This window comes from Cricetulus griseus, chromosome 7, assembly GCF_003668045.3.
Source record: "Cricetulus griseus strain 17A/GY chromosome 7, alternate assembly CriGri-PICRH-1.0, whole genome shotgun sequence".
Lineage (NCBI taxonomy): Eukaryota > Metazoa > Chordata > Mammalia > Rodentia > Cricetidae > Cricetulus > Cricetulus griseus.
In genome coordinates, this window is record NC_048600.1 from 118,355,008 (window position 1) to 118,370,819 (window position 15,812).

Sequence of the window (15,812 nt, forward strand, 5' to 3'; positions counted from 1 at the left end):
TTCTTTCTTCCTCTGCTTCTGGGCTCCAAAGAGAGCAGTTTGCTCTCTCACACTTTTGCAGAATGCTGCTTTCACCCAAAAGTAATGGGACTTGCTCAACCTTAGACCTCAACCTCCAGAGCCAGGAGCCAAAGCAAAGCTCCAGGTATTTCATTATAGGGATGAAACCTGATTAGCACACCCACCATGAAGTAAGAAGGTGGAAGCCTTATCTGGGGAGCGGGCCACAGCATGAGCAAGAGGCGAGGGAGAAAGGATGGGTCAGGGTACACAGGAGTCTCTACTACTTCCATGGCCAGCACAGCGACTCGCCTAGGAGGACAAGAAGGCAGTTTGGTTCACGACAACTCAGTAGTTGGTATTGTTTCAAACTTCTGGAGTCTGACCCCCAGTAGTTTATTTTGTAGGCATATTTAATCACAGCACATGTTGGTGAAACATTTTCTGGTGATGATTAACTCAGTCCAGTATGACTCAAAGTACACATAAATCTCCTTGAGGAACAAAGTAAGCTAAATACAGATCAGCCATGACTATATCGAAACTCTTCGTAAAGTCCATAAAAATGGGCTCTATAGATTAAGAAAACCAAGCTTCCCATAAGGGTCTGGGAAGGGTCTGGTGCAGAAAAAAAAATCTCTAGTCACACAGACAGCATAAAGGTCACCAGGCTAGAAAATATGTCTGCCCCAGCCAGGCATTGCATTCCTTCCCTTAGGGAACAACCCTGTGTGCCAACATTCCAGGTTCCCCTAGTGCTCATCACAAGGACAAAGACCTCTGTGACTCCTACAACAGTATGTGTGAATGTGACCAAAGAGCAGTCATACAAGTATGAAAATGCCATAATAAAGCCCATTGCTTCTGTTTGAATTTTTTAATTTTACGTGTATGAGTGTCTGTGTGCCACACGCACGCCTGGTATCTGCAGGGACCGGAAGAGGAGGTCAGATCTCCTGGGACTGGAAGTTACAGAAGGTTGTGAGTTGCTCTTGGGTGCTGGGAACCAAACCTGGGTTCTCTTCAAGATCAGCCAGTGCTCTAGCTCTTGAGCCGTCTCTCCAGCCTTCAGTTGTTTTTTATGCTAAGTGGAAACACCAATAACTTTAAAACCCACAAAAAAGCTCTTTGGGAGGGAAGAGGGTTAAATAAGGACACCAAGATGAAGACCCGTGATTGCATCCTGGCGGACTTACAAGAAGGAGGGAGATCTGAACACACTCACACACACACAGACACACACACACACAGACACACACAGAGACACACACACAGACAGACACACACGCACGCACGCACACTACCTGTCCCCTCCTTTTCATGTGATGCCATACCCTGCTTCAGGAATCTGCCAGCAAGCATATCATCACCAGATATAAGCCTTTGAACCTAAGAACACGATCTACACAGTAATCTTTCTTTGTGTGTTTGTGTGTGTTCAGTGTAGTCAGCCACTGCTCCTGTAGCTCTAAAGCCTGTTTTCTTAATGAAGCTGTCCAGTCTCACACATTTTGCTATAGTATTGACAAATAGATTAAGTGTCTTAGTTATAGTTTCTATTACTGTGATGAAACACTGTGACCAAAAAAGCAAGTTGGGAAGAAAAGTGTTTATTTGACTTATATGTTCGTTTTGCTGTTCATCACTGAAGAAAGTCATGACAGGAACTCAAACAGGATAGGAACCTGGAGGCTGAAGCCAATACCGAGGCCATGGATGGGACATGCTCACTGACTTGCTCTGATGGCTTGCTCAGGCTGCTTTCTTCTGGAACTCAGGATCACCACCCTGGGCTGTGCCCTCCCCTATTAATCACTAAATTAAGAAAATGTCCTACAGCTGGATCTTACAGAGGCATTCACTCAATCGAGATTCCCTCCTTTCAGATGACTCTAGCTTGTGTCAAGCTGACATAAAACTAGCCAGGACAAGAAGTACAAATTCAATATAAAATGTGATTATTTTACTTGCTTTTTTGGCACCAAGCATTTGATTTAGTGAGTATTTATCATATACAATATATATTGATTAGAACTAGCCACTTTCTCATTAGTCACAGGTGGCTTGTGGCTTCTCTATTGGAGACTGTAGTTCTAAATAGAAGATTGTTTGCCTGAGAATTAAGTGATTAACTTTGCCTTGGGCATAAATCACCTTCCACCTGAGGTTAATTAACTTTTTCACATTCTCAGCAATGTAATCCGAATGCCCCAGGAGAGTTGTCTCCACTTATCCCACCCCCCAGCTCCCTGTGGGTTGTAATGCACACATAAGCATTTACTTCATGCTTATTAGCAGGTCTTCATTACCCAGAATACTCTATATTTAAGTTGGGGACCATTTCCCCCAAGATCTTGACTTTATTTTCTGTTGTTGTTATTAAATTACTGCAGCAAATTTGGACATGGGGCTTACCCATCCTTTCTTGCTGTTTGCAAGGGTTCAGTTGGCTACCCCAACCTCTCCTTTTTGTCCCTAATAGCATGTGGATGTCAATCCCGATGGCTGAGACTTCTCAGTTTTCCAGTGTTCCAATTTCAATTTAGTGAGCCAAAGGAGTGAGCCAAATAGACTCAAATCCATATCACACTTGGGCTTTTTACAATCTTTAGACCAAGGAGCTTAAGTTGCTTTCTGCTCAAACATCTAATCTATTTTTTTAATTTATTAATGATTGGTTTATTTAATTTTTGTGTATGTGTGTGTGTGTGTGTGTGTGTGTGTGTGTGTGTGTGTGCCTGGTGCCAACACATGCCAGAAGGGAGCATTGGGTCCCCTGGAACCGAAATTACAAATAGTTGTGGACCGCCATATGGGTACTGGGAATCAAACCCAGATCCTCTTGAAGAGCAGCAAGTGCTTTTAATCATCCAGCCATCTCTTTAGATCATATGCCTGCTCTAGAACATGGAGAAGGTGGCAGCAATATGTCTTACCCGGGATTGCTGGTGCTTGTGGTAGAATTCAGTCATGTTGAAGTCATCTAGGTCTATCAGAAGGCCTTGTTTACACATCTCACAGGTCTTCACAGTACCCAGATCTGCTCCTGGAATCAAGAGTAAGAATCATATGTAAGAGAGTATAATTCGGAAGCTCTCTCTTTCTCTTTCTCTCTCTCTCTCTCTCTCTCTCTCTCTCTCTCTCTCTCCACACACACACTTTTTTAAATATTTATACATTTTATGTATATGAGTCTTCATGCACACCAGAAGAAGGAATCAGACCATTACAGATGGTGTGAGCCACCATGTGGTTGCTGGGAATTGAACTCAGGACCTCTGGAAAAGCTGTCAAGTGCTCTTAACCAATGAGTTATCTCTCCATTCCTCCTCCTCCCACTTTTATATTATATGCAACTTTATATGCAACTCTGAGTCTGTGCTGGCACTCTGGACAGGAGATATTTTGAAACTGAACTTGTGTGTGTTAGGAATTCTAAGCTTCAGTGATTTTCCTAGTCAATCATCTTCTGGAGAAAATGACCTTGAATCTGAGCTCTGAAGATCTTTTTCCCTTTGTGGTCATTTATTATTTGAGCTTCAGGCATGTGAAATCTCCATAACTTTTAAATAACATGTCTTGCTTCTATCTAAATATGTAAACATAATGCTTCTTAGAATTGGAATTGCTACCCGGAAAGGAAGCCTCTCTAACACAGGCCTTTGCAGGAGGAGTGACTTTTGGACTTATGGTCTCCCCGATCCCTTGCAGACCAAACAGTTCTGCAATAAATAAATTAGTACCAAGCCCACAGAAGATGTTATCCTCAGCCAATGGCTTTGCTCCCACCCGAGGCAAGGGAGTAAGGACCCAGGTGTGGGTTCTAGGTACAGCAGTATCTGGGTTAGACTCATTTGGGAGAAGGAGTAGAAGACTCCCCGTGCCGCTGTCCTTATGAAAATGTGACCAGCACTTGCTCTGCTTGTGCCCAGTTCGCTCTGTTTCCCCAAGGCCAAAACAAAAGCTGCAGAACCATGGCTGTTCCATGGTAAGCCCCCCCCCCCCCGACCACCACACACATAGCTGCAGCATTTAGTTAACGTTTCTTACTAGGAAACATATCAGTTACCTGCACCTATTTAATGATCAGAATTTTGCAGGCTTATACCCCAATTCTAGCTTTCTACGGTGGATATAAAGAAATAGTAAATCACAGAGAACAGTTCTTTTCCCCTTTCTGCATTTTTGTTTGCTTGCACCTTCTCTCCTCCCTCTCTCTCTCTCTCTCTCTCTCTCTCTCTCTCTCCCTCTTCCTTTCTTCCCTATTTTTGCACCATCAGCAATGCTATTGGTGGCTGGGCATCCATGAGTCCTCCAGTCTAATCCTGTTGAATATATCCAAAAGCATCAAAACAGCATCATGTTTATCTTGGTTTTTTTTTTTTTTTTTTTTTGGCCTGTGCTAAATGTTTAATTGGCTTGAATTTCTAGTAAGAGAAAGCCTTTGCATGACTGTTGTAGAATTTGTTCCTCTAAGCAACACAGCCACATGGTCATCAGATTAACTGTGCCTGCTTGCAAGGGTCCATCACAATAGACAGGGCCTGAGGTCCATTGACAAGGAGGTAGTGGCGAGGAGAGTCACTGGGCTTTCGGGGACTCCTCCCAACCATTTGTGGTTCTGCCCTAACTGCAAGTGGTTTGAGGGTCTAAGAGGTCCTAGAGTATACAGGTTGGGGGAAGTGACTTGAAGAAGGGTTCCACTGATGTGGCTATGGGTGAAGACTTGCCGGTGCAGCTGCTTTGGGGCCACCCACGATTCTGCCAATAACCCCTCATTTACACTCTGTGAGTAAGCACAATGAACCCATTGGTTCTCCAGGTTAAACGGTGGTGGACTCATACTTTGGTTTGTCATCGGGACCTTATGGAGAAGCAGACCTTGTTTACATCTCTCCAGGGAAGGAGTAGCCACAGCGAAGGCAGAGTCATCCATCAGCAGTCAGTCTCCCAAACACCCCCCTCCCCCATTTGTATTGAGTTCTTTGCTTGTAGATACTGATTTAAGGGTTTGGGGATTGATTCTGTATTTCTTTCAGGAGGGAAAAATCCACCCATAGAAACAGAGTGCCGGTTAATATGATTACCCTGATTACATGGTGAGGGCATACGGCCATAACCCGTGGGGGAAGAATGAAGCTCTAGATCTGAAACTTAGCCAGAGACAAGGATGTGGAAGAGGGGAGACCAGGATCTGGTGAGGAGTACCAATTCCAGGGAGGGTAGTCTGCAAGACACGGCGGCCATTTTCTACCTGACCACTGAGATGGAGCCCCTTTCAGGTAACGCCCCCCAGCCTAGGTAGTCTAGCTCCTCCCTCATCTTGTGCAAGGCATCTTTACCTCCCATGGGTCTGTATTTAGGTTGTCACTTCCTGGGAGAATTGAGAGGGGGCTTCACACCCAGCTCTGAGATCAGTCTGACAAAACTGCCACATGCAAGGCCCTTTAGCATAGATCTAGAAAATCAGAATGACACTCTACTGACCCCTCTGGCAAACAGGCAGCTTTGCTTGAGCTCTTTTAAAAAGAGATTTTATTTATGAGGATGTGTATGCACACACGTGTGAGTAACTACAGAGGCCAGAAGGGGGCGCCAGATCCCCCCGGAGCTGGAGTTACAGGTGGTTATTAGCTGCCTGAGGTGGGTGTTAGGAAATGAACTTGGGTTCTCCGGAAGAGTAACAAGTGCTCTTAGCCACCGAGTCACCTCCCCAGCCCCCTCCTCCAAATGAAGTAGACTTCTGTGTGTGTTTGTATGTGTATGGGGGGGGGGTCTTTCGTGCTACTAACTGGACAGGGCTACAGTATGCTTGCTGAGGGTCTACTGGCCACCCACGTCCTCTTCTTTCCTCCTTGGAGGTGAGTTTATCATCTTGTCCACCAGGCCTCAAGTGGGAGGAGAATTTGTTTCCAAGATTCTCTCAGATTTAAACACACACACACACACACACACCATATCCATTTACCCTCCCATCACAGCATTTAGAAACAAGAATCCTGGGCTTGGCCGGATTTCCCTGACAGCAAGCAGCTGACAAGGCTCCCAGGCCCACACTGGCATCTCGGATAAATTATATGCCGCAGCACGCTTGCCTCGCTTCCTTCCCCACCTACCTGATGTTATTTTCACTTTCAGCCACTTTTTCAGGCACTCTTGGTGAACGAACTGCAGGCTTCCCACACAGCCACAAGGCTCCAGGAGCGGGTTGGTTGGGGAACCCCCGGCTATCTGACAGATGCGACACAAGTCTCCCTCCTCCTCGGAGTCCTCCTCCAGGAGACTAAACAGAAAACAAGCCTCGTGACCAGGAGTCCCCACATTTGTTGTTGCTATAAATGCCGTTTCCCAAGGTACTCATGGGAGAAGGGGGAAGGAATATGCCTGTCTGCCGGGGTTCTAACCCAGCGAGGGCTTCTCCAGATGGAGTTACTGATCATTGATGCACACTTTCATATATTAGGCTCCTGTGCAGTCCCTGATAAGTGTGAGCTCTGTGGGAGGGACCAATCAAGAAATGGGTAGCAAGACGGGGCATGTAACTCGGTGGTCAAGTGTCTGTCTAGCACGTGGGAGGTCATGGCTCCAATTCCCATCCGTACAAAATGGTGGTGGTGGGGGTGAGGGATTAGGCCAAGAGAGCCCTTCTCTCTGCCTTAGTCACCCTGAGGAAGCTGGCTATGTAAGCTGGTAAACTCACAGGAGTCATAGTCAGAGCTCCTGGGTTCAAAGTTTGCCTCCAAAGCTTTAGAGTTATGTTTGCAAATGCAAACTAGAAAAAAAGAAAAAGAAAAAGAAAAAGAAAAAGAAAAAAAAAAACAATGTCAATCTCTATGCCAACCTTTCAACCTCCCTAACACTTAGAACCCTAATACAGTTCCTCATGTTGTGTTGACTTCCCAACCATAAAATTATTTCATTGCTACTTCATAACTGTAATTTGCTACTGTTATGAATCTTAATATAAATATCTGATATACAACCCTAAAGGGGTTGTGACCCCCAGGTTGAGAACTGTTGCACTATGCTATATAAAATAAGAATATAAAAATACTAGAAGAAAATAATTATGAACATTTGGGTGGTCTTTGTGTGGTAAGGTAGCAAATGCAAGTCCTGTAGATATCCCAGGGTTTGATTGTGTGTGTGTGTGTGTGTGTGTGTGTGTGTGTGTGTGTGTGTGTGTGTGTGTGCACGTGCCCATGTGTGAGCACATGTGTGCATGTGGAGGCCAGAGGTTGATGTTGGGTGTCTTCTTCTATTGCTCCCCCCGCCCCCCAGACAGGGTCTCACTGTGTATCTTGGCTGGCCTGGAACTTGCTACATAAACCAGTTGGGTGTTAACACACTCACAGAGATTGGCCTGTGTCTACCTCCTGAGTGCTGGGATTAGATACATGTGCTGCCATGCTGTGCTATCCCACTTTAATTTTTAAGGCAGGATCTCTCACTGAACGTGGAGCTCACCGATTGGCTAGACTGGCTGGCCAGCAGGTCCCAGGGAGTCTCCTGTCTCAGCATGGATTTTTACGTGGATGCTAGGCATCCAACCTCAGGCCCTCACAAGACCACAGCAAGCACTCCACCAACTAAGCTGTCTCCCCAGCACCTAGAACTTTCTCAAAAAGTGATTTTATAATGCACATTATAAATCTTAGGCATGTGTGTTCCCTTTGATCAAGAGGTGTGTGTTTCTAGACACTATTATAGGTAAAGCAAGTGGGGTTATGCTCTGAAAGGAGATTCATCAAAAGGCAATAAACATTTAATATAAAACCAGCCACCCTTTAAAAATTGATACAATACTGTAAGATTTAAAACAGCATTAAAAACATAGGGTTTGAAAGGAGAGGAATGAAAATGTTGTTCCTAGTCTAAATTATTTTCTATACAGAAAACCAAAACAATCTACAAAGTACTGGACACAGTAAGAGAGTTTAACAAAACACTGAGAAAATAAAAATTATAGTCAATTGCATTTCTATACATGAGGCACAAAGAGTTAGAATTGAAAATATCATTTCAATAGCAAACAATAGCAAACAAAAGAACTAGAGATGAATCGAAGGGCTTTTGTACAGAAAAGGACAGACTGCATAAAGACGCAGAGGAGAGAGATGCCGAGCAAACCAAGAGCCAGTGTTTCAGCACATCAGCATTGCTGAGACAGCACACAGATTCCGTGTATTCCAATCAAAGAGCCCCAGCAAGCAGACCCTCACGTGTGCAGTCAAGGACTCTACAGAACCCGAGGGGTGGCTGTCCACTGTCCTTTATCACAGCCTCCAAATGCTGCAGACATTAGGATGTTATAACACCAGGTTAGGGAAAGACAGACAAGACTAAGAGGACAGAAGAGACCCGTCACACCACTGGGTGTGCTTAGCATCTGTGGAGCTGGGACAATCTGCCAGTCTACACCAGAAGGACAACTACTTAGTGTAGGGAGGAAGATCCCCACAAATGCCCAGCATTTGGGAGGCAGAGGCAAACAGATAGTTTATGAGTTTGCCGTCAGCCTGATCTACAGAATGAGTTTCAGGCCAGCCAGGACTGCGTATCCAGATGCTATCTCAAAATAAAAAACAAACAAATCTTCATTTACAAACATTTCCTAAAATGGACATTTTTGAAAAGATAAATATTAAGATCTTTTATATACAGAAAGAAAGAGCACTTGAGAAAACAAACACTCCGTGATGTCAGCTGTTTAATGCAGAGGTCCATGTCTACAAGCACTTGCATTTAAAAAAAAAAAAAAAAACTGTTTTGAATCTAAAGACATTATGTTGGGATGGTTGGAGTCCAGACATCTGACAAGTAAGTCTGAAGTTGTCAGGGTTGGTAAAGATGGGTGAGTGTGAGGTCTCTTGGCCTTAACCATGGATCATCTTCTTGTAGCTTGTGTTACTATGAAAAGAAAAGAAACCGACAGCTAGAAACTCTTACTTAGCAGAGTAGGTATGGAGCCCCCTGCAATCCCAGCACTTGAGAGGCAGAGATGGGGACTTTGGGGGAAAGTTGTGGTAGCTAGATTAGCAGGAACTGGAGGGCTCTGATTTAGTGAGAGAACCTGCCTCAACAAATAAAGTGGACAACTGAAGAAGACACCTGATGTCAAGTGCAGGCCTTTACATGGTCACACACAGAGGCAGGCACACGAGTGCACACACATATAGGATACGAACACATGGCACACACTGATGAATAAAGGTTGGAGCGTGCGCCAAAAGATGAACTGTAATCCGTGATAGTAAAGTCTCTTTATTTAAGAAAACACCAGGGCAAAACGCAGGCCAGAGCAAGGTTACAAGAACCCAGCAAGGGCGGCCAGAAAGAGATAGGGTCCCCACGTGCCGCCCTTAAGAAGCTCCCTTACGTCACCCCGGCTTTCCTTCACCACACCCTTATGGGCGAGTTCCGGGTCCACCTGGTACCTGTCCCAGGACTATTGGGTGGGGCTAGGGTGTCTCCCTACAACACACATGTTCACACACAGGCATGCATGCACACATGTGTGCATACATACATATGAAACAAAGAAAAGCAAGCTTTTCTTTCTGAAGAGGAGTATATACAATCTGTTTTATTTTCCTCTTCTTTTTCCAATTTTTTTTTTTTTTTTCGAGACGGGGCTTCTCTGTATTGTTTTGGAGGCTATCTTGGAACTCCCTCTGTAGACCGGGCTGGCCTTGAACTCACATAGATCTGCCTGCCTCTGCCTCTTAAATGCTGGGATTAAAGGCATGTGCCACCAAAGCCCAGCACTCTTTTTCCATTCTTAATTCATTGTGGTGAAATTTTCCTGCTTGCAAATAGACATCGATAGGGTAATTAATGGCCTGGAGGAGCCATACCAACGTGTCCAAAGAGGGCTCATGTTCCAGGAATCAATTTCCAGATCCTTAAGCCAAGATTTGGGCCCAGTAAACACCTATCATAAAAGAGATGGCAGAATTCTGACAGTGTTTAATGAAGGCTTTAAAAAGTATGCAGTTTCATAGCTGTGAAATATCCCAAACTTACCTCAGGAGAAACGAAAGATAAAAGAAAAGGGCAACTCAAAAAAAGATCTTTTTTTTTTCTCATGCAATAGAGAGAGAGAAAGAGAGAGAGAGAGAGAGAGAGAGAGAGAGAGAGAGAGCGAACACACTTAAAATGGAGGCAGCCCCACCCTTCAGAGAACTGGGGTAACTATGGTAACTGTTTGGGAACAGTCTTTTGGTTTGGAAGGTTTAAATTCTAGAACTATTGGTTGGATTTGCAGTAGTCTCAGGAGGGAGAGCTGTGAACTTCAAGAGCTGAATGGTTCCTTCTCTGGGGAGTTAGCAACCTTTTCTAAAAAAAAAAAAAAAAAAAAAAAGTCCTAGCTAATTGGCAGGGAGAAGAGAAGCAGAGAGAACCCTGTGTTACCAGGTGTCCTTGTGTCCCTGGAAATTTGCCCTTCTATTTTTTCCCTTATATTTCTTAAAAACACAAAAAACATTTACTCTGTGCCTCTGTGTGTGTGTGTAACAGTGTAAATGTGGAGGTCGGAGGGCAATTTGGCAGAGTAAGTTCTCTCCTTCCACTATGGGGAACTGGGGATGAACTCAGCTCTAGGGCTGTCTATGGTGCCGTGTGGCCTGAACTTGCCCTTCTTCTTTTTTCCTTTCTTTTTCTCTTCTTTTTTTCTTTTTTCCTCTTCTCTCTCTCCTCTGTCTCTCTTCTCTCTCTCCTCCCTCTCCTCTCTCTTCTCTCTCTCCTCTTTCCCCCCTTCTCTCTCTCTGTCTCTTTGAGACAGGGTTTCTGTGTAACAGTCCTGGCTGTCAGACTTTACTCTGGAGACCAGGCTAGCCTTGAACTCACAGAGATCCACCTGCCTCTGCCACCTGGGTGCTAGGATTAATGGCATGAAGTTGCCATCACCCGGGTGTCCTTCTTCTAGAATGCAAGGAAAAAGATACTTTGGAGGATATACGGATAAAACTGAGTAGGATTGCCAAATTCCTCTTTGTACATATACATCTTTTAAGGGTAATCAAATGGGACAATTTTCTCCAAATGAGCCATCTCATTAACATGTCAAGGAAGAACAAGTCTCTGATGTAAAGTTCCCACATTCCTCTAATGAAAGCAAAGGTTATCTCAGCTCAGAGTTGGGGGTGAGATAGGAAGTGTGTGGTTATAAGTCCTTACCTTTCTTGCAATTTCCTCAGTTTCTCAGGGTCTGCCTTTATTTCTGTGGCCCCCTTTTCATCAGTGACACTGTCCTCGTGAACATTTTGATTTGGAAAATCAGACACTGCAAAGAAAGTAAAAGGTATGCTTTCTGGCAGGGACCCAGGCATGTAGAAATGGCCTTGTAAATGTCGCCTTGTAGAAGAGCTGGGAGAATTCCTCAAGGTCTCACTGCTTTGAGGATTTGAACGATCTTCGGCCAACAGTGGAGACTCCCGAGCTTGGCTCGGAGTTGAAGCCATCGTCTCTTCTCCTGGGATGTCATCAGTGTGGTTTTGTGCAGTAGCCAGCGGATTCCTATTTCTGATCGGTGAGAGTGGCCGGCGTACATTGAACCTTAGGTTTTCCTCCATGTCTGAACTAGGGACTAGAATAGATGACATGGACAAGCTTGCTGGAATGTCATCTATCAGAGCAGAATGCAGCAGTGACCCATGAGTGCTAAAAGGCGTACTCATTGATGATCTTGGAGCTAAGGGTCTCCCAGAAAGTAAGCAGTCAAATGAATTCCTAGAACCACGTAGGTAACTTTGCCAGTCTCTCTCATGATGATGAGCTTCAGGCCTGACTTCCATAGGACAGTCACTGGATCCATCTTCGGCACGGTCTCGGATGACATTGTTAGATGTGGCGTCCCCCGAAAGAGCAGTCTTCTCACCTTCTTGGTCTCCACTGGGGTTCTCTTTAGCCAACTCCCCACGTAGCCTGCTATCCTCAAGTGTCCTTTGCTCAGCAGAAGGCTGCTTTGATGCTGGCTCTGTGGCGCTGCTTTTTCCTGGAGATCCAGGGTTGGCCTCACTCCATCTTACAAAACTTCCTCGGAGATTTTCAGCGTTTTCCTCAACATTTCTATTTGGAGTGGCTGGTGTCCCAAGAAATCGGCTTCTCTTATGTCTGGGAGGAGAACGCATTCCAACCAGCAGAAGCTCCTCTTCCATGCGGGTTTCCTCTTCCGTGTCATAGTTTTCTTGTTCACTGTTTAATGACAGCGCAGAGTAAAAATCTTCATCGTGGAACCTAAATGGTGTCCTTCTTGGTCCTACCACAGTGGAGGGTAGGAGTGGAGGCCCCAGAGTCTCACTCAGCACTTGAGGACCGTTCGTTGGCTGGAAGGCCTGCGAGAGGGCAGCGTGGGGCTCATTCTGGGGACGAACACTTGGGTCTCCTTTTCTCTGTCTCTCAAGGGGCTTCCCAGCTGTTCTCATGAGCTCTGAGGATGAGGCTAAGTTTCTCCTCTCCCGAGCTGGCCTCTTCAGCTTAGTCTCATTTGCACACATCAGGCTTTCTGGTTGGGCAATTGGATCTGTGTTGGGAAGAGACAAATTCTATTAAAGGTACCCACAGGAGAAAGCAAGCCCCTCTCTGCCAAGCATGAGAGTCTACTAAAGGCAGTGATACCAGGTAAATCCCCAGAGAGAGCAGCCAAAGGGCAGGAGGCACCAGAAGCCTGGGAGGAAAACCTCATGGTGAGTTTTTCTTTACTGCCTTTGGGTTCTCCTTTCAGAGGCTCACACATTCGGCACTCACACCTGTGACTTCACATGTTTGGGTTCACATCTGTGGCATTCACACCTGTGAGTTTGCCTGTGTGGGGGTTACATTTGTGGCAGTCACACCTGAGATCATGTGCGTGGGTTCACATTTGTGGCACTCAGAATGTGGTTCAGAAGAAAGGGTAACCATGAAGCCACAGATTTTTTTCTGAAGGATCTTCAGGAAGACTGGCCCAGCTTCAGGCCAGCTCAGCCAGGGCAGCTAACCTTCTCTTGTATTTATCAAAAAGGAAAACCAGTAGTGTGGGAGTGACTTACATAAGCCCCACTGGTCCTTTCTCACCCAAACTGATCCCATAAATGACATTCCCATTTCACATACAGCTTTTGAAAAACTCAAAGAAAGTACAGTTTCATTTTGTCTAGGTACATGATGATTGTGACCAAGTTCACTGTTTAGTGTAGAGAAAAGTTATACATCTCCCAAGAAATTATTATCTCTACTTTGCCATTGGCTTCTATAACATCTGGCTGCCACAGAATCCCTGCCTCTGGATTCCAAGGTGTGAGCAGATGGAGAGAGAAGGGACTGGGAAAGTGTCCAGTGAGTCGGTTTCTATAGGTTAGATGACTTAGGCATACTTAACTTTGTGGGGCTGAGGAGGTGGTCCTGTCTGTGGCTAGGGCTTGCGTTCCTTGCCACTATCCTGGGCAATGCCCTAAAAACCTTCCCTGGGCTTTGCAAATTCCTCACAGGAAACAAGGACCAATGAGACCTATTGGGATGCACACATGTGGCTGAGGGTTTTTCACCCCATGGAGGTAAAAAATTGAAAGTGCCTCTATGATTCCACTTCTTCTTACTCCCCGCAGACATGGCTAACCCTGAGCCCACCTCCCTCTCTGCTCTTCTGCAGATCTGATGGTGCTCTACTCTTCTTAACCCTTTGTTTCCCTGTTGAGTTGACAGGATGCCCTGGGGTCCCAAAGGTTCTTGATAGCAGTTCTGCTGGGGGAAATGCAAGTCCGCTGAGCAGCCAGCTTGGCTGAGGCCAAGTCAATACTGCCTTTAATTGAGGTGCCTTGCAGGGGAGCCACAGCTCGCCTCTCAAATGTCCTGATACTCTGTAAGCTTCTTTTATTGTTAGCTGCCTGGGACACTCAGCGACACAGTGAGAATCTTTACTCATCAGCTCTTCCAGAAATCGGTTAAACTGTCCTACTGGGCCCCTCGTGGGGTTTATAAACCCCAGCAAGAGATGTGTCAACAATTCAAGGACACTTTGAGCATTTGGCTATGTTTGAACAGAAGCAGAGCTTGGAGGCCCAATCTGCTGGGCACTGGGCTGATCCATGTTTGGGGAACTAATGCCATCTATGATACAGCCAACTGAATTCTGGCATGTGTGTGTGTGTGTGTGTGTGTGTGTATGTGTGCACACGCACGTGCGTGCCTGCGCATAAACACTCAAATGGAGGCCAGAGGACAACTTTATATGCTGTCCATACTTTCTTTCTTTTCTTTTTTTTGGGGCAGAGTCTCTCACTTGGCCTGAAGTTCACCAGGTAGGTTAGGTGAGCTCTAGGGATCTGTCTATCCCAGCCATGGGATTAAAAGTATGTACTACAACCCCCACCACACCACACATGTTCTTGGGATTGAATTCAGAATAATTGCAAGACACTTTCCAATGGACACACCCCACACCTTTTTCTTTTCTTTTCTTCTTTTCTTTCCTTTCCTTTCTTTCTTTCTCTTCTTTATTTATTTTTTTGGGGGGTTTCAAGACAGGGTTTCTCTATGTAGTGTAGGGAGACACCTAGCCCCGCCCAATAGTCCTGGGACAGGTGCCAGGTGAACCTGGGACTAGCCCATAAGGGTGTGGTGAAGGAAAGCTTCTTAAGGGCTGCACGTGGAGACCCTGGCCCCTTCTTTCTGGCCGCGCTAGCTGGGTTCCTGTGACCTCGCTCTGGCCTGTGTTTTGCCCTGGTGCTTTCTTGAATAAAGAAATCTTACCATCACGGACTAATTAATCTTTGAGCGCACGCTGCACACAATAATCTTCAATGTAGCTTTCGGGACTGTCCTGGAACTAACTCTTGTAGACCAGGCTGGTCTTGAACTCACAGAGACCCGCCTGCCTTTGCCTCCCAAGTGCTGGCACCTGTTTCTTAAAGAAGAAAAGTGATGCAAAGTCGAAGTGTAGGATCTGATTGATCACTTCATATTTTGAATTTGAGAAGGACCTCCAAAATTAGCAAACAATGCTGTCCCCAAGCCGCTGCCTCTCTCTGAACATGCCCATCTTCTGTGAGATGACAAGGAGAGGCCCCGGAGCAAAGAGACGATTTAGCTCAGCCTTCGGAGGGGGGAGATCAGAGAATCAGCTGGGTGGCTGGAAACTCACAGGAATCCTGAGATCATTTCATGGAAGCTGCTGAGCTGTCATGGTGTGACACAGGTCCCTGGGGCAGAAGTCTCAGCTATGTGCTGCGCTGAAGGTTCTGAGGCTTCAACAGACAATTCCTGCTTGTCACCACAATTTCCTTCATCTTTGATATTCAACCAGAGCTGCAGTAAGCGTGTGCATGTGTGTGCATATGTGTGCATTTTCCCTAAAGGTGTGCCATTCTATATTTATGCTATTCTCACCCGTGTGTGTGTGTGTGTGTGTGTGTGTGTGTGTGTGTGTGTGTGTGTATCTGTATACATCAAAGAGGGAGCACACTTCATTAGCTGTGGGCTGAGTATGACAGGGATGTGCGATTCATAGCGGGGGCCTCAGCCTTCTAGCTGCTGGATGCTTCTCTGAGGCCCTGCCTTGGCCCCAGCTGTGGACTGAGTGTCCTGCTGCCTCCAGAAGGTGTAGGCTCATTGAAGTGAGACCGGAGGAAGTGTCTGTCTGGCCTAGGACTCTGCCTTTGCTCTTAAACTTCCCTGTGAGCATCACCAGTGCTGCCCTGAATTCTAGCAATATACTTTTCTCACCCCACCCCCATTTTTGGTTATAAATGTGGTCCATGACCATTGGAGAAAATTCAGGAACTATAGAAGATGAAATGGTCCAAGGCTCCCATAACCAAAAGCCCGGTGGACGT

The 15,812-nt window shown here is 45.7% G+C and overlaps 1 protein-coding gene across 1 annotated transcript in view; it reads right to left on the reverse strand.

Annotated features, from left to right (window-relative positions):
• Positions 1-15,812, reverse strand: part of Marchf10 (membrane associated ring-CH-type finger 10) — a 92,487-nt gene that overhangs the window by 17,862 nt on the left and 58,813 nt on the right. The window contains 3 exon segments of the mRNA XM_035448276.1: positions 2,937-3,046; positions 6,117-6,283; positions 11,179-12,523. Of these exon segments, the coding sequence (XP_035304167.1) occupies positions 2,937-3,046; positions 6,117-6,283; positions 11,179-12,523 (1,622 nt within the window).